General features: G+C 40.3%; 1 protein-coding gene across 3 annotated transcripts in view; it reads right to left on the bottom strand.

Annotated features, from left to right (window-relative positions):
* Positions 1–8745: 8745 nt before the first annotated feature.
* The window catches only part of B3GALT1 (beta-1,3-galactosyltransferase 1), a 194315-nt gene continuing 178709 nt past the window's right edge, over positions 8746–24351 (bottom strand). For all 3 annotated transcript variants that reach the window (XM_082057159.1, XM_082057161.1, XM_082057160.1), the window contains 2 exons: positions 14038–14076; positions 8746–13472 (listed from right to left, as the gene is read on the bottom strand). In XM_082057159.1, the coding sequence (XP_081913285.1) occupies positions 12263–13243 (981 nt within the window). In that variant the 5' untranslated portion in view covers positions 13244–13472; positions 14038–14076 and the 3' untranslated portion in view covers positions 8746–12262. The remainder of the gene's footprint in view (positions 13473–14037; positions 14077–24351) is intronic.

Consider the following 24351-nt stretch of genomic DNA (forward strand, 5'->3'; position numbering starts at 1 on the left):
TGGCTCCGGTGCATTCCCGCTGGGTGACACCGGAATAACGAAGCAGCTTGTGCAAAAATAGCCCATGAAAACAAATATTTTCCTAATAATAAAAAAAATAAATGTTTTTAAGCCATCCTGGCAGTTGGGAAGTGCTGCTTGCCCTGCCCTCTGCTGGGGCTGCTGGGCACTCTGCGGATTGCCCTTCCCAGCAAAGCGCGGGTCCCACCCTGGGACACTGCATGGTTGGAAGTGACCACAGAGGGCGAGCAGTGATTGCGGGGCACTTCTGCTGCTCTCACATTGTCCTTGTGGCTGTAATTGTTTTTTCCTGTGGAGACTAGGTTGGTTATGGTACTGAAGGTTCTACAGTCTCTGGCTTTAAAAGGGCAAAGCTGCAGCTCAGAGAACTTGTTTGTCTTGCGCTCTTCATCTTGCAGCTTCTTTCGCGCTGTCCTCTCTGAGGCAATCCTTTCCTGGTGCCATTCCCTGCGTGGCTGCCCTGTCCTCTCTCGCCTCTCTCCTCCCCAGCCTGTCTGGGCTCTGCCTGTGTGCTGGCGGTGGCTGCGCAGCCGCTGCGCCCAGCGCTCAGCCCGGGGTCCCCGCGGGCACAGCGGGCGCACGTGGGGACCCCAGAACACTGCCTGTGCATGGTAGTCTCGGTGCTCAGTCCGTGCTCACTATTTATACCTATCAGACAGTCAAAAGGATGAGGAGAACATTCTGTGGAGCGGGATGGCGAGTGCAGCATTGCCAGTGGATGAGGTGTAGTTTTGTTTTGCTGCAGTGTATGTGGATTGTAAGCACTTGAAATCAAGTACATTGGCTTTGGTTCTCTCACCCTGCACCAGCACATATCTATTGTAAACTCAGTTGTTTTCACTTGGTGGCTTTAGTGCTTGCATTGTACTGAGCTACGTGACTACAAAAAAATTCAGATGAGGACAAGAGTCTCTGATGAAGTATTTAATCCATCCTGGAGGGGAATGCACACTTCTGTGCTACTCGTCTTTGTTTATATGCTGCCCTTGCTTCTTATCTAGAATGTAAATGGTGGCAATTTTTTAAACAAAACTTCACTACTTCACATACTGATTTAATTTTACTAGTGGCATTTGATTTTTCCAGAAACGGTGTAAATAACTCTTCAATTCTCCAAAGTATTTATTTTTCAATCCTAGTTTATATACGGACACGTATATTTATATAAAACAGTTGTTGCAGTTCACAAAATAATTTATTTTCCTTTCCCTCAGTTCTGAAATTTGATTTGTTACATGAGGATTTATCTCTTCAGGTGAGTCCCGGCATTGCAGCACTTAACTTGACATGAGAGAAATGAGAACTCTCAGGCCTTCGTTCCGTCTCCCTCCTCCTCTCTCCCCTTTGCCTTTTCCATGGATCACTCGCTGTCCGATGAGGAAATCTCTGGGCCCGCAGATGCCATGTTGTTGTGGTCCATGTGGAGGTGTGTGCTGGATGTGCGGGCTCCCTTCGGAACTTATAAATGCTCTTGCCTGGGAACTGCCCCTTCCTGGAATACATTTCAGAGCTTGCTCGCAGCTTTCTGTGATTTAGTTCTTGCTTGTCATTGCTGGAGACTGAGATGGAGCCACACGAATTGTTGAGTAATTTCTAAATGTTCTGTAATATGAACTCCCTCAGGTCTGATTTACTCCAGCAGTCACTTGTGGTTTTTAAAAGCTACCACTGTAATTGCAAACAAAACCAAACCAGAGCTTTGATGTCTACAGAGTTATGTGTAATGTGGGGAAAAAGTCCAAACCCATTTTGTAGCTGGTATTATTCTTCGGATGTATACAAACCGGTCCTTTCTTACAGTACCGAGGTCTTGGTATGTACATATCATGTTTTTATTTGTTTGTTACTTGTGAACTTGCTTTTTTTCTGACTAGTCCTGGGTTCTGTTTGTATGTCAACACAAATTAAGCTAACCAAGCATTACTAGCGCTTGACAAAATAAATCTGTGCACTTAAGCAATTTGTCACTACTTTTAAAGGCATTTGAAAAAAAAGAAAACAAACCTCAGCCAAATCCATTTCAACTGCTTATATGCAACAATCTCACTAAGAATCCTTTAAAAGCTTCTGTTGGAGACAAATATGTGTACGTGTTAACACTAGCTAAATAAGTATATAAAAAAGAGTGGAGACTAGGGCTTCTACTGCTTATCTGACAAGGATCATAATCCTTGTCTTAGTCACAAAACAATTCTGTTATTCTTGGAAATAATTTTTATAATTAAAGGCAAAATTATTGCCTTCTGGAGAGGCTTTCCAAGATACCCATTCTCATAGAACTGAACTATTTACTGTCTGAATTTATGGTAAGTTAATACAAAGAGAGATTATTTGTATATCATTTCCTCTTAGTGCAGGCATTGGCAAATTTAGGAAAGAGGATATAAATGCACTTTGCAAGATATAAAATGGTGCCTATATAGATTTCATAAGCTTCTTCAGCTGCGGGTGGTGATATTTTAGTTTCCTTTCACAGAATGGTTTGGGTTGGAAGGGACCTTTAAAGGTCATCTGGTCCAGCCCCCAACTTTCAACTAGATCAGGTTTTCTTGCTCTCAAAAAATAGCATGATTAGCAAAACTGAAACCTGGGAAGGGACAGTGCAGTGCTGTTTGCTGCAATGTCTCCTCCTCGTGAGCTGTCACCCATCCTCACAGTACATGTCAAGGAATAACAAAACATTTCTCATTTATTTTTTATAATTCACATGCCAGGCAGGTGCAGTTTTTTCTGTTCTTCTTTAAAAATGTTTGCATTATATTGAGCTTTTTTCCCCTTAAACAAAATACAGACGTATTGAAATTGTGATGCATTAAAAAAATTATAAGCTGATCGGTACTTTTGAAATGAAGGCCATGGAAAATAAGAGAATGAAATATGATTGATGATCAGTGCTGGAAAGGGAAAACATGGGCAGGTGGTAGTATTAACACTGACAACCCATATGGTTTTTAGTTTACTTACTGATGCGGCTGTCCTAGCATTCAAATGAAATGTAATATACTCCTCTGAAGTGGTATTTCTCTTGGGTTTAGCAGAAGATAAAAGTGCAAGCTTGTTTTCAATGACATTTCCAGCACAGTAATTTCAAAGCCATAAAAAAATGTAAAGCATTTCATCATCTGAAACGTCTAGGAAAGAGGTGATCTATCACAAATGAGACAACTTTATCTGCTAAGGGTTCACTTTCCGTAAAGCCTAAAAATCCCAATATGTAGGGTTTGGGGGCACCATGATTTATTCTCCAAGGTAAAATGCGCTGTTCCCCAGCGGAAGTTTTGTGCCAAGGTGTAACCAAGGTACCTGCAAGGTTTCTGCCTGTTTGTGCTAGAAAGCACCCAAACCTGGGGCTGATGTGAGTCTTCAGGATATAGGATATGTAGGATCTCAGTGGGTCAGGATATTTCTCATTTGTGTTCTTTAGTAGCCGTGCCGGGGGCAGCCCTTGCTCTTAGAGGTGAGAAGGACCTGCCTCTTCAGTCCTAAAGGACTTTCCTTGCTCATCTCTGCTTTCCTAGTAGTGCAACCTGGGAGTTGAATAACCATTCTTGCCCCATGGATTTGTTTGGTTATCCAATTGAGGTCTACTTCTCTGGGGTACTTAGTGGGCGAGACATTTTTCTACTTTTCTACTTAGGTTTATTATTGGATGCATTGGTTTTGTTCATAGTTTATTTTCATAGAGTTGGTGCTCCTTGGGCATGAAGGTTTTCGTTACAGGATACCCCTGGAGTTCAAGATAAGCAACATCTGGATCTTAAACCTTAAAGTCAATAGAGTAGAGGTCTAGATATTCTGGAGGCTCATACATGTTCAGAGTAACCCACGGGCCTTCTTCCACATCACTCATGTTTTAGCACATGACTGCCCTAAACAAGGGTGACATTAGTAATCCCACACCAGCTACCTCAATTGCACACTTAACTAGTAGTTTTTTAGGGGGAGAATAAGGGTAATCAGTTTATTTTTAGTCTGATCATTGTAAGCATATGGATAAATATATTGTCTACATGATGTACCTGCCATTCACCTATTTCTGAGGTACAAATAAACAGCAATATCTGTCATGTTAGACACATTTTTGTCTTGTGTAAGTGGTGCATTTTTTGATCTTCTTTCTGTATTGATAAAACAAATAGACCACAACTGTTTTGCAAGACTCTTTGTTTTCCTGTAGATACTTACATGTTCAAAACCCCTTTTAAAGGAAGCCCTTGTGAGCCCTTGTGTAATGTATTGCATCTAATTAACACAAGCCAATACTTTTACAAGTAATTAAATCAGTTTAAAAACGTTGCACGACTTGCCCATCTGTTTGAAGTAACAGCGAAATTGCAGTATAATACAAATTAAAATGTATACTTTCACAACCTGTACTTCTAAGTATGTGCCAGCACTTGCATTGTGTGTGTGTATGTTCCTCTATTAAAAAATGTAGTTTTAATTACCTGCTGTATATATTCTTTATTCTAGCCCATTAGTTTTATCCCCATGTGTAGAAATGCTGAGTCCAAGTAACAAGGCAGTAAATAATACTGGCTTTTAATGAGCAATTAAAGCAGCCTATCATCAACCTTGGCATCAGCTGAGTTTGTAATTCAAGTACAGATATGCTGTAATGGGGTAGAATACAATGGTGCTCGGGCAGTTTGGAGCCAGCCATGTCAGTGCAGGAGACCCCTCCCCGGGGGCAGCAACGCTTCGTTCCGTAAACCAAACTGCAACACCACCTGGTAAACCTGGAAGCTGACTAAGTGGTTCCAACGTGATAGCAAATATAATGTAAAGCCCCAGTGCACCTTATCCTGAACATTCTGGACCTTTTTATGGCCCTTGTGAGAGGAACTGTTTTTCTATATAAAGAAAGTTCATTAACTAAATGCTTTTAAAAATAGCATGTGTATGTTGACACCTGCCATGTCTGTAGCTGCTCTAGCCCTGTGGACTTGCTGTCTGTTCCAGATACTAGCAAAAGTTAATTTTCTGCTTTAAATGTGATAAGACAAGCTGTCCTGCCTGGTGAAACTAATCCAATAACGCAGTTGTTGATACCTCAAAAACAGGGATAGAGAAAAGTACCGCTGTGCTCAGCCTTCATGCAAATACTCTTGTAATAGATTCAGTGCCGGATGTCTGACTATTAGAAAGACAGAAGGAAAGTGCAGGCAGCACAGGGAGCAGAAGCAGATACAAAGATTAAAACACTGAAATTATGGAATAAGGTATACTTGATTAAATGGAAATTAAAATGAAATGTGAAAAAATGCTGGTTTGAATTCTGATGAACTATTGAAGGTTATTTTAGCAAAGGTAGAAGAAATAAGGAAAAAAAACATATAAAGTGTGTGATAGTAAGATCTGCTAGGCTGTGCAATGATCTCTGTAGGCAGAGGTGAGATGAAAGATAGTGGACCTTGGTCTGATGAACGGAAGAGAGGAACTGCAGGGACACAAGCAAGTCCTGATGCCAACTTGAAAACACCATCCATGCTTGTCTCATTAGCAAGGGAGAAGAAAATGATCCTAAATTAGATTGTTGGGATTCTTCCAAATGAAAGTTTAGGAAAGGTGTCGTTATACCACCACTTTTTCTCCAGTGCAATGGCTGCAAAAATAAAAGTTGTGTAGGGAATGAAAAAGGAGTGATTGCAAGAAGTAGGTGCAGCCCGGTGGAGCTCTTGCTCTCCCCAGCAGCAGGTGTGTGTTAGTGCTGCCAGACTTTTTATGAGCAGAATATAATGTTTGTGAGGTGGCAGGGAGCCAGGTGATGGATAACAGCACAGAGCCCTCTCCTGTCAGGAGCGAGTGTTCTATTGCTGCTTTCATTGCACAGGTTACCAGCCTGTAGGTCTCATGTTCCGCTTTGTCTTCATAAGAAGTAGGCTTAATGGGAAAGTGGAGAGATTGCTACTTGCTTTGTCTTCCTGCTTGCATTTGCTAAGAGTTGAAGTTTCTGGGCAGTGAACTACTGCCTGGAATACAGTGTTCTTCCCCAGAAACCTTGATGATATCCCCATTGATTTCACTGTGACTAGGAGTAAAACCTGAGTTGGACACAGAGACTGAAATTTAGCCCTTTGTAAAAAGGCATAAATCCCCTGGAACTGAGGGGGCTTGTGACTTGAATCAAGTCTGGTTTCTCTCAGCTCAATCCAAATGCAGTCTGCAATACAGCAGATCTTGGAGACCAATGTTTTAGTTAGTTGTCCTTGAATATATATGAGGATAAGGTCAGACGGATAAAGGATAACTGTTGAAACTTCTCACAATAGAAGATTATTTTTGAGGAGGGATTTTAACAAAGTTGAATAAATAATAAAAAAATCCAGAGTGTTTCAGAATGTTTTATCCCTCTCTGTTCTTGCTACACTTTGGCACTGCTTTTAAGATGTTCCTATAAATGTCTTATGCTAAGCAAGAATCGATGCATGATTTGAGCATGATGCACTTAGAGCCCAATGGCTGGCGTATCACGATGAATGAGTCCAGGCACTGGCTGTGGTTTATCTCAGTTATGTGACTGCTGTCTTTATTGCCGAAAGAGGACAGATAGTTTTATGCTCTGGCCCTCCTAGCACTTCCCTAATGATACTTGGGGAGCTCTCTGCCCCTTGCTTTTACTGCTATACTAAGGTGCCAGAGAGCTCTGCTTTCTCTTTGAGGAAACAGGTCATGCTAGGAAAAAGGCCAGAGAAAGGAACTCCTAAAGGAAAAAGGGACATAGGTATTGGAATTATTCTTGATAGTCTTGACTTAGCTGCAGAGGTGATAGGTGTTACCCAGCACACCTCAAGTTTGGAGTATTTTCTTCCCCCAAATAGAAGTTGTCTGCATTACAAAACCACTGCACATAATTCTGCACAGCTTGATGTGTAACACTGCCTTTGCAGAATAAATGCTCAAGGATAAATCCTGCATGACGAATAAATCGCCTCTTGGTCTCCTTTTTCAGGTGAGGCAGAGATATGATATAGAGTCAGCTAACATGCAGACCTAGCAGAAAAAGGGATCTTTTTTCCTGTGTTAGGCATGTCATCAGAGGAGATACTTCAGACAACTCTATTACAGGTGCAGCTGAATCAATAAGGCATATTTTTTTTTTTCCCCACCCCAGATGACTCCTTCCATTTCATAAATTCCTGTTTTTAACAAGAGAAGAGTAAGCAGATATTATTCAGTCCCATGTTTCATGTCAAACGGATCTCCTTTTCTGGCACGGTGCTGCTTGAATAGGCCGGCTTCAGCAGTTTCAAGGAGGTTTTTTAACATATTGTTTTCACTTAGGGCAGTGCAAATTTATTTGGAAATCTATGACAATCAATTAAGTAAATGAGAAAATAGAATGCTTGTAATTAAGATAATCAAGCTACATGAAATCCACCCTACTAGTGCTAATATCTGTATATCTCCAAGCTGTATATTAATTAAACACCATGTAAGTGTTGCAATTAGACTCAGGCTGCTGTGGTGAAAAAGAGAGAAAAATGAAAATGATTGGAACGGTTTTTACTGTACGTGAAGCTCTTAGTTGTCCTAAAGCATCTTGTTATGATTTGTAAGGTTGCTGCAGACGCCCCCAGGATGCCCAAGGACTCTGCAGTGGTCTTCAGCTGCTTCTGAAACAGGTGACCCCTAAAAAGTATACATTGGTTTGCAAAAGCTACATGTCTTCTCAGGAGCTTGTCTTATTTTCCATGAATTTTCATGACTGAGTTTGGGTTACTGAACTCTGAAACCAGCAGTCAAAGAAATTCAGTATTTTGTTCCACATAGGAAACTGCCAAGGGGAGAATGGAGAGAATTATTCTGACTGGTTCTTACAACCAAAGGGACTCTGTCCTGCTTTTTTGTTATTTTGGTGTTGTAGGGCTTTTATTTATTTAGTTGGTTGGGTTGATGTGAAGCCCCCAAGGTCACCCAGGCTTTTCTACCAGACAAAACAGCATCTTAAAATACTTGTTTTGGGAGACAAGAGCTGCATGCAACTAACAGGATAATCAGCGTGTATTCAGATTGTGCTGCTTTGTTTATTTCCAGGTGCTTTTTTGGGGTCTTGGGGAAGCAAAAGGCTCTGTCGGGGCAGCGTGTGGCTCTCAGAGGCTGGGGAGGACCCTTGCCCCGCTATGAGAACCTCCTTGCAGCCACTGCAAAGTGAGTCTGTTGTGGTTTAACGAGATGTGGGTTTGGGGACATTGGTGGTTTCTCTTTTTCTCCCGTGTAGCCTTTGCTGGCTGCAAGCGTGTGCATATATGTACCATGGCAGTTGTGGAAGAATTATGTTGGAGGGCCACGGGAGTCAAACAGCCTTTCCACCATAGAAATGCCAGAGTCTGGTCTTGTTTGCTGGGGGTGCCAAAGCAGTGGAGCAGAGCAAAGCAGGTGATGAACCTGTTTGCTCATTTGCCAAATATTGCTGTGAGTATTTTGAGATTAAGTCTTTGGCATCAAATGAGGCAGTACACCTGCTCATTGTGGACTCCAGCTTGATGAAATTGTTGCACGAAGAATGCATAAAATTAATACTTTTGTTCTGTTTATTTTTTCCAACTATTTTTTTAAAATCTGCTTTTACATCACACTATTCTTCCTTATGCAAAATGACCCTATTCAGTGGTGTTATGTTTTCACATAATACCATTTACATTTTTAGAAAGAAGCAAAGAAGAAAAGTTACAGGACACCTTCAATTTTTCATTTGATTTTGTTCTTTTTTTATTATTTGACATTAATACAAAAAAATAGTATCTTGATTAGCAGCTTTGCTGGCAATCCCACAAAACTGTAATACTTTAATCTAAAAGAATGCACTCCTACAGACACTATAGATAAAACAATATATACAATTTAAATAAATACATAAGTACAGCCAGTCATATATAATGATACACTTAAAGTTCAGTTACTGTTGACAAGCTTTTCTAGTTAATTACACTCTTCATTTACAAATTGCCATTGCCATCTATATTATAAAGACAAAAAAATCCCAATAAGGGATCAAAATTGATACTTTGTTATTAGGAAAGGTGGAAAATGAACTTTGAGACTTCTGTTTAAATACTCACATGGTTTTAGCAAAAAAAATGTTTTTGTGAAAAAGTCCTCCTAAAGAGAGGTGTGTGTCCCTCACAGCTTCTTCATTCCATGTCCTTTGTTCCCGTACGTTTTGGAATCAAAATGCGATTATAGTCAGAAGTGACTAGAAACCAGCACGTCTTACCCAAATTGTCATTTGTCCCATGCTCAGTGAAACAAAATGACTTCTAAGTAACATAAATACTTTTATTAAAGGAAGCCTGCTGCAAACACCTGTTTGTTAACAGTACCCCTTGTGACACAAATACGGAGTGGAAGGGACAGTAAGCTGTCCCTATGAGTAGGTGTGTTGCTCCCTATCTAGCTCCAGGTTGCAATGTGGCAATTTTTGAGCAAAGAGAAAATAATGAATCTGTTATGTAAGTGCAACAAGCTGGTGAAATCTAGTATCAGAAAATAAACAGAAGTAGAAAATTGGGCTTTTGTTGTGTTGCTTTAAATTCACTTGAGAATAAAAGAAAAAAAATATCTTATACATTCAAAAGTTAGGGCACACATGCTTAAGGCTCTTGAAACACTGGACAAATATAATGCCTAACTCAGCTTCATGCATAACAGAATACTACTTAGCAAGCAGACTCTACACATATATACACGTAAATACAGAAGAAAATGCCTTAGAAATATATACATCAGCTTCAAGATGAACAGTTACATTTCTGTTGAAGATCTATCTATTTATAAATGGCAGGAAATACGTTTTAGATACTATTTTCAAGGTGTACCTTCCAATCATTAATGCAGTCTACTTGCAGTAGGAGAAATTCAAGGCTGCCATGCTACTTGAGCCCTGAGGTATGTGGATTGGGAGCCCTGCTGTTCTCTTGGTTACTAATCAAAGGCCACAGAAGCATCAGCAGGAGAAGTAAGGCCACCAAATCCATTTGGCTGTGGATTCAGAAACCCCAAATTACTGCCTGGTGCAGAGGGACAGCGGAAGTGATTGCAGCCTGTGGGTTGAAATTATTACCAAACGTGCTCCCTGTAGGACAGCATCCATGCTGCTCAATTTACCCGAAGGCTGGAGGTGAATGCCACCTTTATTTCCCTTCCTAAACAAGCGTATTCTGGGGCTTGGATAAGGAATGCTGAACTTCACCTAATCAGTGTGTGTGTGTGTTATATATTCATCTATGCAATTAGTTGGCTCTTGTTTAACTGGAGTTCTAAGTTGGACAGGAAGCAGGAGCCACTTTAACAAGGACGAGGTCAACTAGGGAAGGATAAATCTTAATTATGTTGCAAGAGATTCAGTATTTTTATATAAAATTACTGATTTTCATTTATGAAGGGTGCAATAGCTCCTGTTGATTAGCAGTAACTCCTGAGCTATCTGTTGTGTAGCTTCACCTTTAGATCTGAAGTAGATTTGTTTGAGAAAACTACTGCTTGTGGCTTGAAGGCCAGGTACACTTTACCTTACAAGTAATTCCTTTCAAAATGGTAGTGCTGCATCTATGAGTAAGACTAACAATTAGCTGTGAAACTGCAAACCTTGTGGGGTAGCATCTTCATTCCTCTGTTACTGTTGTAAAGTGCTATGTACACCTGTGGCAAAATCAGGTCAGAATTTTCCTTTAAATTCTTATTCAGTTAATTTCTGACAACTTTATAGACATCCTGAATAACATACAGACTTAACAGTTTTTTGTATGTTATACGTAACTCTAGCTGAAATGAATGAGACTTGTGTGTGCTGTGGACAGTGTGAGTAATCTACAGCTAATAATATATTTGGTGAGTTTTGTATCTTTGTAACTTGTCCGTGAATTGTTAATTCCAAGTTATTTGCTACAATTGTAATGACATTTCATTAACATTCATATTCAAAACACATAAGCACAATATGAAACTTGAATAAAATCTTGTGTATTTGATTTCCATCGCATGCTCTGGGCATCTGTTGAGTGGGACCTCAGTGAGTATTGGCTCTGTGATAGGTAACCTGGGACCTGCAGATTTTTAACAAAGACTGGAATCTGTTTTTCTTTAATAGGTGATTCTGAAAGCCCTCTATTTTGCTGTGAAAGTTGTATGTAACCGTTATGTACTCTATTGCTCAGTCAACAGAAAATTGATTGCATGATTTTATTGGACAAAATTCTGCTTTTCTACACCATTAAAAATCTGGTAGAATGTCATTCATATATCTACTGTAGCAAAAAGTAGAGCTTACTCTTGAAAAAGTGCTTTTGTGTTACTTTTTTTTTAGGTAAATAGTGCAGCGACTGATGTTGAAGAAATGTGCTGCTTGTTGACACTGTTATAATTCAATATAATTATATATTGCTGTACAAGACACTTAATAGAGAGACCCACTGATACTAATGAGAAACACTGCACTTGCTTTGAAATTGAAAGTTAAAAGCTATTTGTACTTTTCTCATGTATTTTTAAGATAGTTTTTCATACATCTCCCCTGTCTTATTTCACCTGCAGATTCTACTTCATTTTAAAATTGTATTAGATCTTTTAGGGGCTACTTTAGACAGTGGAAGGAAATGGGGTGTCTTCTGAAATAATTTAAAGGAATACCATTTGGTGGATTCACATATACTTCAGTGTGTGGGTTTGTTTCTAAAGCCTGTGAGACTCTGATGTTCTTACCTGTCTAAATTCTGCTATTATACCATCAGTAAGCTATTTGGGAATTGCACACATTTTACTATAAAATATACATGTCAAGATAGGTGTGTAAGGTCAGTGCAAATGTGTACCACCCAGTTTATTCACAAAGCTCTGAATAGATATGGTTGTAGGGTGTCAAAAAAGGAATAGAAGTTTGTTCATGATTCTTCATTTTTTAGGGCCTGAGTCTTATCTCGGAAGCTGGGGCATGAACTGTTAAGCAACTCACAGTTTGTTACTGTCCTTTTACATACAGATGCAGGAGCTGATACACATGGTGGAGGATAATATATAAAATCTGAGATTTGACTCTAGATCCATTTGGTTGGTGTAATGTCCTTATGAAAAGAGCCTCAAATCTGTAAACCAGTAGTCAAAACGGGAATGAAAAATCAGTCATTAGAAATGCTCTTACAGTTAATATCTCACAGTTTAACCTGTAAATCAGCAGATCACGTTGTCAAAAAATAACCAGACCAAACCAAAACTGAAAAAAAAAGGTATTTACATCTGAAAAATCTTAACATCTAAGGTGTTTCTTGCTGGACATGTCATTCCAAATTCTGTGCATTTCTTCTGGTGTTATCTGGTGCACTGTGATCACCCTGCGGTACCTGCACAAGCTGTAGGCCATTTTCCAGTGATTGAAGCCACTGTTCTGGAAGGGGTGAATGCCCAGCTTCCGAAGACAGAGTCCAACGTATACGTCTTCAAGATGAAGAAGTCTGGTATGAAGGGAGGTTTTGTAAATCAGTTCTGCTACGTCAGCTGAAAAAATGTAGCCGGTTCCTGAACAGAAGGGTGGGTAATTGCTGTCGGGATACAGATCCCGTGGCATGTACCACTTACTGCGAACATCTCGAATTGGTCCTCCATTTATAACATAACCAGTGAAGTACCTCCTCCTTGGCTTGGTGTTGGGCTTGAGCAGCTTATAAATAAGATTATCCATATTTACAAAAATATCACTGTCTGTCTTCATAACATACTTCGCTTTTGAACAAAATGTTGCTACCCACCTCATCCCCATCAACGTTTTCAGAGTGAGGTTATGATAAGAGTCGATAAAATCCTCCACAATGATGTCATGAAAAATTTGGCTTTCTTGCTCTACCATTTGATTTAACACAGGATCTGCGTTTTTTCCGAGGAGAAACAGCGTGGCGATTTTAATACCTTTAAAATTGTTTTCGTCTCCCCACGTTTCTCGAATGGCTTGCCTTGCATCAAACTCTTTGTGAGTTGTGCTGATAAGAATGACCAAGAAAGGGACACTCTTCTCACACTTGTTGGGTTCATTGATAAGGAAGTCAAAGGAATGTGGATTTATAGGTCGAGTTCTTATGTTGCCAAAGGAAACATTTTTTCTGGCTATGGAAATGCTACTGAGCTGTCTGTGGCCAGTGTAAGAAGAAGTAGGACGAGTTATACTTAAGTACCAAAGAGCACTTGCCCAACAAACTACTGTCAAAACGTATAAGCATGAGACCTTTGAAGCCATTGTTCCCCTCGCTCTTTTATTCCATGTGATAAATAAATAGCCTTCGTACCATGAGCGCACCTCTGTGCCAGAGAGGCAGCATATTAGTAACGAAACTTGAAAGTTCGATATAGAAAAGTAACTCTGTAATCATTCATGGATCTCAAATAGGAGCTATTAACCCTGATGATACTCAGCTTTTCTTCTTCTACTAGCAGCGGCTTCCATTTCTTGGAATTTTCTGTTATTTCTGAAAAATATGAAGAAAAATTTTCCATTGCTAGATCATAAAAGCCTAGGGCAAGAAAAATGAGCTTAAATATGACTGGCCATTAATAAGCTAAGTGTCTTAATGCATTTCTCAGATCTCATTTTTTTTCTTATGAGTTACCACAATGCAATATAGTGTACTAGAAAATAGCCTTATAAATGAAGTAATGCTTTTGTGATTTATAATTTCTTGTAGGTTATAATGTATTAAAAACTTAAGCATGCATAGGGTCTTGGCTATTTAGGTACTTTTAAAGATATATGAAAATAATTTCCTGGTTTCTACCATTTTCTTGCTTCCTAGCATTTTTTGTGGACAACCTTTCAAAATATGCCATGGAACACTTTAAACTTATATAAAGAATGAAAAACAAAGTACTTGATGTTAGAATTAATAGCATCAGTGGCAGTTACGTGCATGAATACCTACAGATCCCATTTGGTCTAAATACTGTTGATGTCTGTCCAGCTAACGAGAGCATGCTTTGGTGGAAATGCTTTGGGAAAGGCACAGGAGAGAAAGCAAGAGATGTATACTGTCTTACCCATGTAAACGTCAGTGCCGGAGTAGACTCCGTAAAAGTCTGGAAAAAAATTAACACAGTTCAGTTATTCATGTTGGCTTCCTTCTCCTCTCCCGCCACACCAGTCTTTACTTTTCATAAGCAAACATCATTAGTACACCACAGAAAACGAACCCTGATGGCAGCCCGTGACCCGTGTCCCCTCGCTCCTGCCCAGCCAGCCCATCTGCACTGCCATGTCCGTCCTGCCCCCAGCACCGCGGAGCTTCGGGGCTGCCCTGGATCCGGGGAAGGCGCCAGCCCTGAAGCTCCCGTTGCTGTCAGCATGTTTCCTGGGAAGCAGCTCTGTTTATCATCACTTCTTGGAAATAAGACAAGCTGCACTGAGCCTGCCGGGTCCGTGCTGACTCCCCCAAGGCACACCAGTAGCTGGAGAGAGCCTGTAGGCTCTGCGTTCTGGGCTTTATCCTCGCATTGCTTTGGAGATAAAGCACAATAGAAGCATGCAACACATGAGCTTTACACAAGAGTCTCTGAAATATTTAGTATTTACTTTGGATAGAACAAAACAAATATGGATTTGGGTAAAAAGAGAGAAGCTCTGTCTTGGAAACGTCCCTTCTGTTTCTGCACTGCTTTCCCGTGTTGCTTGGACGTTGGGTATGTGTGGTCTCTTTTTCCTTTCTTAAAAAGCAGTTGTGACTGTGGCCCTGGAGGTGCCCTGTGGTGGGGTCTTCTGCCTGGTGACCTGTCCTTCAGGGGTGTGTGGACAGAGCCCCTGTGGCAGGGGGTCGAGTCAGAGGATGGTTACCCTGTGTTACCGTGTCACACTGAGGTGGGAAAACAGCAGAGAAACAGTCTTAACGTTTATTAAATACATACAGACTGTAGTCTCCTTATAGATGCTCACAGCTAGTGCTGTCCTGCTAGACTTCGCTACATGCACTTCTAGGTATTTAATGACCAGAACCAGAAGAGCCCTCTCCCCATCCATGAAACAGGAACATGTGAGTTTGTGGACTGTTTCAGAGCTTTATCTGTTTCAATCGGTTTTGCCCTATAACCGGGGTGATTTAACGAGGCAGAGGTTGATGGCGATCTCCTCTGCTGCTTGCCACAGGACTTGGGGTTTGTGATCTTTTCCGACCAAACAGTAGCAGTAAACATTTGGGGGCAGTGTATTTGAGGCCTTTAATTTCCACTTAGGGCTGCAGAACACAATGATCTTGGCACACATGCGTACATCCTTGTAAATAAATACAGTTGTGATAAATATATTTACAAATGCTACTGTCATGTCTGGAGAAGAAATCTGGTCTGATGTAACAACACACTGGGGTCACTGGGACATGGTTCTGAGAAACGGAAAACACATCCCTGATTTGGTAGGCTGGGTTTTTTTCTGGCTTTGTGATTGATTTCTGATAGCCTCCCCCACTGGAAACACCAGGAGGCAAAAGCACAAAGCATGAAATTCCAGAACGCAATGAAGACATAACACTGTGAGGTGTAGAAGATTGTGTTAATAAAGAAATACAGCAGTTGTCGATTGGAGATGAAGAGTGTGAGTTACGTAGGTCAGAGTATTTAAGGGACTCCAGAATTAAGATCTCACAAATACTTCCAATATTCTGCATATCATGAATTATTTTAGGAAACTATATATTGCATTCTATAGATCTGTATATTTTTCTGTATCTTTTCTTCAATAATGGCAGGTGCATTAGTTACCATGAATACTGTGCAGATTTCCGAGGGAAAAGAAAACTGTAACCAGTGCTTCTCATAAACTGCAAAATTACAGAAAGTAATAGCTTTTCAGTCCAGCAATGTCATGGCTGTGATGTTCAATCCTGTGTGCTCTGAAAGGATTAGAAGCAACAAAAGCCTTACACCATTTTGAAGAAAGACTGCAGGGTATTGAAGGGAATTTTTTTTGCTCAGTTATGAAATCTACAGATAACTCTGTGTCCGGGATCAATGTTTCTGATATTGGCCCTTGGATTGCTGCATCTTGAAATAAGTTTCTCTGGTTTTGTTTTGTGTCTAGTGTGGAATTTTTCTTTGTTTGTTTTGCCTTTTTTTTTTTAAGAGAAAGATCAGAGTTTACATGGCATTCTTTGGTTTGGAGGTTTTTCTACCATCCCTGTGGTAATTTTTGAGCAAAGGGCAGGTGAAGGTGTTAAGAGCAAACTGGTTGTATTTTCCTGACAAGTGAAATCTTAGATTTAATTATTTTTTAGGAACATTGAGGGCAAAAACAAGAGAAGAGAGCTCTCTGCTTTCCTGTGATGGGCATCTCCGCTATTCCTATTCTGAGGTGAAGACAGGATTAAAATTCATATTCCTGCTTTACCTGAATGTTTTACCATCTATGGGGAATGGATTTGGAAGAAAGGAGCACAAACAAAATTGGCGAATAGTGCTAATACAAAACAAAATTTGCTGAGCAGTCTTGGTCTTCTATCTTAGCTGAGATTGTCGCCTTCAGGACTCATCTCTCACTCTTTGTAGCATTGCAGAGAGGGTAGATAAGTAGCTATGCCATGTATTGTTTCTGGCCATAAGGCAAGTGCTCCTACAAATTATTTCTGGGAACATTGTTCCTGCACAGTAATTCCAATAATGTTTAGTTTGCACAAATAAGAAAATACATAGCTTGATTAGGCAGGGAAACATGAACTAAGTGGATAAATACGTATTTTGTGATGATTTATCAGTCAAGAATTTTGGAGGTTGCCAAATTCTGTTATTAAAGACGATGCTAATTCATCAAGGACCTAAAGAAGTGCCTAATTCCAACTTTTGTAGACTTACTCCTGTGCTGAAGGTACCTTGCAAATGATTCACAGTGTGTGACAGCAAATGTTTTCCGTGTCGTGTGTTGTGACCTGAAACTAAACTCTGCAGCTGTGCAATATATGGGACTCGTGTACCAAGGCCGTCAGTTCCAAGGAATGAAATCAGAATGTAAACCTGATGTACTCAAATTATAGTATGTTAAAAGTTTTGTGTTAGTTACTTATTTGGAAAAGAGGAATAAACTATGTGAGCTACGGTCGCTGCTTTCATCCAATTAACAACTGAAAGCACTTTAGTGCCCGCGTGTAATTGTGGTTCCTTTAGCAGTTCGCCCGTAAGTTTTTCAGAACACTTTTAACCTAGTCAAGAGTAAATATCTCAAAAGCTGCCTTAAATGTTAAAATATGTAGCAAATTCATTAACATATTTTGTTCCTAGTCCTGATACTGCATTCAGTATATTGTCATTATGAGGGTGACTTTTTTTTTTCAAGTTCACAGTACTTTGGGATGGGAAGGGACCTCAAAAGATCATCTAGTCCAATCCCCCTGCTGGAGCAGGAACACCTAGGTGAGGTCGCACAGGAACATGTCCAGGTGGGTTTTGAATGTCTCCAGAGAAGGAGACTCCACAACCCCCCTGGGCAGCCTGTTCCAGTGTCTGTCACCCTCACTGAGAAGAAGTTTTTTCTCAAATTTAAGTGGAACCTCTTGTGTTCCAGCTTGATCCCATTACCCCTTGTCCTATTGTTGTTTTGCTAAGATATTCTTGAATTTGGTGTTGAAATATATTTGAAGGCTGTCTAACAGCAGGATATTGATCTTCACAGGGGTAGCAGAAAGCTTCTACCAGTTTTGGCCTTTGCCTGTTGGGATAGGCTATGTCACGTTTGGGGACAGTGGCACAAGCAAGGGGAAGTGTCACCTCCTTTGCTCTGTTCTTTTTAGCAGTGCAGCAGCAAAGTTAAGCTCTTGGATCCTTGATCTCAAAAATGTTTTAATTCAATTTGTTCCTTTTCCCAACTGGGTTGTCATACTATAAGTAAACAAAGGCTTAAGCTTTGCTAGGGTAGATGATTGTAAAAAGGAAATATTTAGCATTGTGTTCCCATACTGTGACTTGAAGTTGTGCACTTAATTGCGCTATTCAGGGCTCACGCTGCGCGAGCCAGAGCAGCCGCCCGGGCGGAGCGCGGGGAGCGGCGCTGTGCAACTGCTGCCAGTAATTGACCTGATGGAAGCCGTGGGTATTCACAGCACATCTTGTACGAGCTGACTGCACATCAAGAATAATCCTCCAGATAATGAGCACATTTTAGAATCTTGCTAACTGTTCATGGGCAATTTTCAGGCAGACATCAATGAGTTCAGCAAACATTACTCGCCAAATGCAATGCTTTGCCAATATTTTGGAATGCTGCTGTCTCTGCTGAGGGGCTGTTGATATTTTCCTTTCAAGAAAGCGCAGTTGCATTAATGTAACTAGATGACGGTGGAAACATATGATAGAAAGCACAGCTCTGGAAGCCTGGCGTGTAGCCATAGCTGTAATCCATACCCTGTTGCCCTCTGCCACTGAGGCAGAGTAGGTGCTGGGCAGAGGCTGTCAGGATGCTGAGCCCTGCGGAGGAACCTGGGCTGAGAAGCCAAGGGAGGTCACAGCTGCTCATCCTGACCCCCAGGAGCCTGTCAGGCAGATCAAGACTGAGTCAAGTTAACTCTGCATCTCGGCTAAAATGTACCTGTTCCTTTCCCTGAAAAAAAGAGAGGGAATCCGGCTCCTAAATTATTTAGTTCATGTAGCAAACTCTTCTCATTTTCCCTGAAGACAGATTTTTGTAAGAGTTTTCTATGATTGTGGCTTTCATCTTTATATTAACCAAGACACTGAAATGTCTTCACCATTTATGAAGTCCTTAAATTACCCAAGGAAAAGGCTGTGATTATTACTGAGGCTTATTGAGAAGATAATTATCTCGAACACTAAGAACACATCTACACAGAAATGTGGGGATGCTGTTACGTTCTTGGCTGTATGTTTTCATAGTAATTTCTTGGGGAAATTCTGGACAGATGGCATAGGTGATTTAACAGGAGATTTCTTAAATATTCCAAATGCTTTTGCTGTGCCTAGGTGTAATGGACCTGAAACCAAATCAGTGCTGCAAAGGAAGACTGTCCTCTCTGGAGTATCTCTGTGGAAAGGGATCGTAATAGATGTAGGGGTCACAGTCTCAGGCTGAGGGGAGGAAAGTACAAGCGTTCGCTTCAGCTCTGTGTTTTTTTAGAAAACTCCGTGCCTCCAGTTTGTGGGGTTCCAGCTGTCGTATGTTACAAGAGGCTGGCTTCCCTCCTCTTCCTTCAAAGACAGCGAGGACAAATATTTCTGAAAATCAGGGTATGTTTTTAGATGTGCTGTTTGTACATAGAAAATCATTCCTTGTTCACAGAAATATTGATGATGGACTCTACCCTATGCAGTAACTGAATGTGAAAGCAAGTGTTTGCACAAGTGATTCATTCATACTAACAGTTATCTTTCCATGAATGCTGATTTGCAGATGGTTTATGCTGTATTTCATCACTAAATTGAAGAATTGATCTCTGGAAATGAATTTGTGACTTACAAGTTATTTTTCAATATTTAATATCTGCTCCTAATATGAATAAATATTAGAATGACTGTGCATTAGGGAATTTTATGAAAAGCATCTAAGTCTTACATTGTGAAAATACAGGTTTTAGAATTTCCAGTAGTTGTGCTGACTCCATGTGGAAGCAGATGAAAGGACAGACCAGACCCTCAGGACCATCTGTACAATGGATGGGTTTCTGAAATTGTAGCAAACCAGGCATGCTTGGTCAGATATTAATCTAGAATGGTTAATAGCTAGATTTACTCAACTCAGAATAATACTACAACTTGGGACGTGCCAATCAGCAATTCCGTCTTGTTATAGTGCTGTTGCAAGTGATTTACCTGGAACCAGTGCATACCACTGTTAATGGGTGTTTAGCTGTTGACTTTGGCAGTGGGCATTTTAAACACATATTCTTTGCATTAACTAAAGGGGAGAGAAAAAGAAACAAAAACTTAAACTGAAAGAAAACTGAAAGAGCAGAATAATTTTAAGAAGTTGGTTTTTTTTTAAGTTGCCCAGGAGATGTCAAGTGTCAGATCTGTGCATTTTTTCCCATGAATGCTTTTCAGAAACAATTTTAAAAAACACTTTGACTTCATGTTGTGATAGGTCATTTGTAATTACATCAATCATGGCCTGTTACAGCAGTAACATGTAAATTGCGTCTCAGTATGGTTATAAACTGATGCAAATAACATATTTCACTTTGTGTTACCATAGCCACAGCCATTATTTTCTTTAGCTATTGTGCTGTGCTCTATTGTGAAATCTCACAGCAAGGTTCATGTCACCATCAAATCGGTTACAATATTTTGCATCTAATGAAAGTTTAGGACAGAAAAAGAAGCTTTTAGTTGTTTAAAAAAATTCAAGGGGAAAACCTTTGGAACTGCTTTAACAAAATCTTTATTACTTGTGAAAAGATTTTACATAATTTATTACCAAAGTCAATAGGTGAAATTACCTTCAAGTAATAGTGTTTGAAATCAAATGTACTGCTGTTCTTGCCTTAACCTTCTTAAATTCCACTGTTTCATTTCCTTTGTATTCACAGCGATGCCTGTGAAATGCTGGTCTGGTTATGACACCAAGAATAAATGGCAGTGGCCTTGATTATATAGATGCCTACCCTAGCGGCACTGCCATTCTCAATTAATCTTTGTCACAAAAAGGAGGAGTAACAATTACGTGAAGACTGGAACACCTGAAATCACACTCACAGTGTCTGTGGTGATGATAACTTATTGAACTGGATAATGAATCTACTTCCCATAATTCACATGATATCAGGGGCACTGGAGGAAATGTACAACCAATTAAAACTTTTGGATTTACTGGGAAAAGTTTTTAAACAGTTTTGAACCTGTCCATTAAGGAATCTGTCATGATGCTTGGGGAACTTTGCTTTTAACCTCATCAAAACTGGGGGCACTTCAGGCTGGAAACACTGATTATTGCTGTGTATAAATACATTTTTATAACCTCAGAGCATAGCTCTTATTGATAGGCAATTACTGGAGGTATTCTTCCATATCTTGTTCTTATCTGTATGATACCTATATAGTAATTGTTACTAATACATATCTTTAACCTCTGAATAATGGAGGTAGAACTTGTTTAAGGCTAAAAAATAGCTAGCATTCACATTATTTTCTCATTAGTTCCATAGTAATGAGTCTAGAAAATGTTGTAAACAGTGAGTTTAGGTGATCATATAATAGCATAGCTCCAGCCTCCTGTGATTAAGAAAAACCATTAGATATTATCAGAAGCCCAAGGAAATTGTTGGATGCTGGAACATTGTGGCTACATGGGCATTTTTTTTCTTTTCTCTGGAAATATTCCCTATGTTGATGAGGTCCCAGAGCCTTGCTATCCATCCAGGAACGGCTTGCAGTTCAGTTTTGTCTGTGTTTGCATTACAGTAATTAATGTGAAGCTATGTTGTGAAGCTTTTGTCACCGTGAGCTATTTATAAGCCAAGCATCAAGTTTCTAATTCCCTTTGTGAAGTAGTTGTGATAGATTTAATGCAAACTGTTGCTTTCAAAATTGCACCTGTCTCTCACAGACCTTTAACATAAAAAAACCCCAACCAAACAAATTACTTCTGTCTTCATCCTGCAGAATATGCCCCATACTTCAGCCAGATGATTTATTCTCAAATATGTGAAAAACATTTCCTAGATGTACACTTTTTTACTTTGGTAACTGGTTAGTCAGGACTGAGATTCTCCAGTTTGTGGGAACCTTTCTGGGCATTGTTTTCTGACGGCATTGCCTTGCATCTGGCAGAGAGAAGTCCCTGCAGCTGTGACAGAGCGGGGTGGTGGCTTCTGCAGCTGCCTCTGCCCTCTCCCCTCCTGAAAAGGGGAAAAGTGGGATTTGCCTCCTCTGTCCACTGACAGAAGCTGCATTGACATTTTATTGTCTGAGCCATTTGCCTGAAATTCATGGAGTGGTGCTTTCCCGCTCAGCAGCGGGTGTGTCCAGCAGCGGGTGTGTCCAGCAGCGGGTGTGTCCAGCAGCGGGTGTGCCCAGCAGCGGGTGTGCCCAGCAGCGGGTGCGCCTGCCCACAGACACACCAACCTCAGCACAGCAGAGTCCAGCCGAGGGCCAGCACTTCTGGCCACTAACTATATGTAATTTTTACAATGAAGACTGGAAACGTGTTTCTTTTCACTTTTTCATAACTGAAGGGTAGATGGGGTTTTGCTCAAACTTGAATGAAAACCTACTTTTTCTGGAGGCTGAACAAGAAAAAATTCAGCTGCAGAAGAGGGCGTTTTTTGCAAAGCTATTAACATTTGAGAGCAAGGTAGTGTCAGGCTCTTTCAACTAGCACAGATGGAGCATTTCACAGACATTTGTCAGCATTTAGTTTTCTGAAGCTTGTGGTTGAAAGGACCATTGCACAACGTTACACTTACACATTCGTAGAACATACTCTCAACACAAGAGGCCATATCTTGTGTGGCAAGGATTTAAAAATGGGCTCATAGTGACTTGAGGTTTTTTTTAATGAATGAAATAAAGGAGCGCATGCTATAGTAAATTGGTAAATACATATCCTTGTGAATTCACAGGAGTGAATTTTTCCTCATTCTTCTAAGATGTTTCAAAAGTGCAGCAAATTATGTCCTCAGCTGAGACATGACTTTGGGACCATAAATGATTGCTGCCTCCTTAGCTATTATAATCTGTAAATCCATTCTGGGTTATCAACTATTCCTACTTAGTCCACCCTGTTCCCCAAAAGAATGTTTCTTTATTTTTTCACTTTGTTCCCTTTATGAAAATTGTGAACATTGTCTGTTAGTCTCAGTGAAAGAAACCTCAGTGTTTCTGGAGAAAGCAGCCAGTTAACAGCTTTTCCATTAGTGCTCATATCAGAGTTTAACTTGAGCCCTATGAGACTTGTAGGAAAAAATGGAGGAAGTTTTCTTGCAAACTGTTATTGATGAACAGTTTGTGAGAATTTCTCAGTTAATAACTCATCTCCCAGCGGGGCAGAATATGGCTGATAATCTCACGTATCTAACAAACCCGCAGGAAGAACTGCATTCTGGTAAAGAGTAAATCCGAATTCCTGTTTCGACTCACTTTTATCACTTATGTCATTAGAGATGCCCTTCATGTGTACTTTTAAAGTTTTCACTAGGGAGAATAAATTTCAAATCCTGAAGAACTGTGTGACTAGTCAGGAATATTAACTCTGATTTCTTACACCTTTTTTCTGTAAGTCTTTCTGATTAGGGGTATTTGTAGTGGCTGGTAACTGGGAAAACAGCTAAGCAAACGTCTTCCAAATGTGCGTGCATGTGCGTTTGTCTTTCTTTCCCTAAACATAACAGGGCCCATTTCTGTGGGCTCATTATGCTGCAAGTACATCTTGCTTTCTCTTTTTCCTGGTGTGACTAGGGAAGCGTAACCATTGCAATTGCAACTTCTCAGAATAATTGGAGACTCTTCAATTGGCTTCTCCACCTGTAATTGTGTGGTCCCTAGCGGGCTGATGGAGGTGTAAATGTCATTGTCTATGTTAAAGGATTTATCAAAACATAGGCTGAGTAGTATTATGTCAAGGATGGCGTCGGCACATTCAGAGTTGAAAAGCAGGGAAAGCAGTCGTCTTCCTCCTCCCAGCCTGGCTTTTACTGAGACTCTACTGTGGCGTGGGGAAAGCAGGCGATTGCAGGGCCACTCCAGAGAAGACTGCGCAGTAACTTGTACGTGGTGCTGCTTGGTGCTTTCTGTTGCTCTGCTTTGTGCGTTGCGCCACGAGCATCGCTGATGCCGGGGATGGCTGGCTGCCTTCATTCTGATGCTGCGCTACAGACAAAATTCTCTTTCTGTCACTCACTTTTCTTTGGGATGTGTTGGCTTCTGCTTGGATAGGAATATAATGTACTACTGGTAGAAATCAACTTTGAGAAGCAATAGACAGTAAATATGTTCTGTCACTGTGCCCAAGGGGAATCATATCATACCGTAGTTATCCGTGTATTCAAGGCCAAGCCTTAAGGAGAAAGAGGGTACACGAATATACAGTGTAAAAATATAGATTGCTTCTCTTAGCTCTCCATCTGTGCGCTTTCAAGAGCTTTATAAACACAAGCTCTCTGAGCAGCTGTATACCCCAAGGAGGCAGGTAATAAGGCAATGAAATCTGCCAAGCAAGTTAAGGGTCCAAATCTTGATACATACCTCAGGGTTGTAAGAATTAAGTAGAGTAGTTTCACAAAGAGACATTCTTCTGGGAGACTCCTTTTTCTCATAGAAGCAACATAAGATCAAACCCTCCTTTTGATAATTTTCCAAACTTTGGGGGTTTTGAGTAGAATCAGAAGAGATTTCTATATAACTAACATGAACTCAGACCTTCTCTGGAGG

This window comes from Streptopelia decaocto, assembly GCF_964273445.1.
Source record: "Streptopelia decaocto genome assembly, chromosome: 6".
Lineage (NCBI taxonomy): Eukaryota > Metazoa > Chordata > Aves > Columbiformes > Columbidae > Streptopelia > Streptopelia decaocto.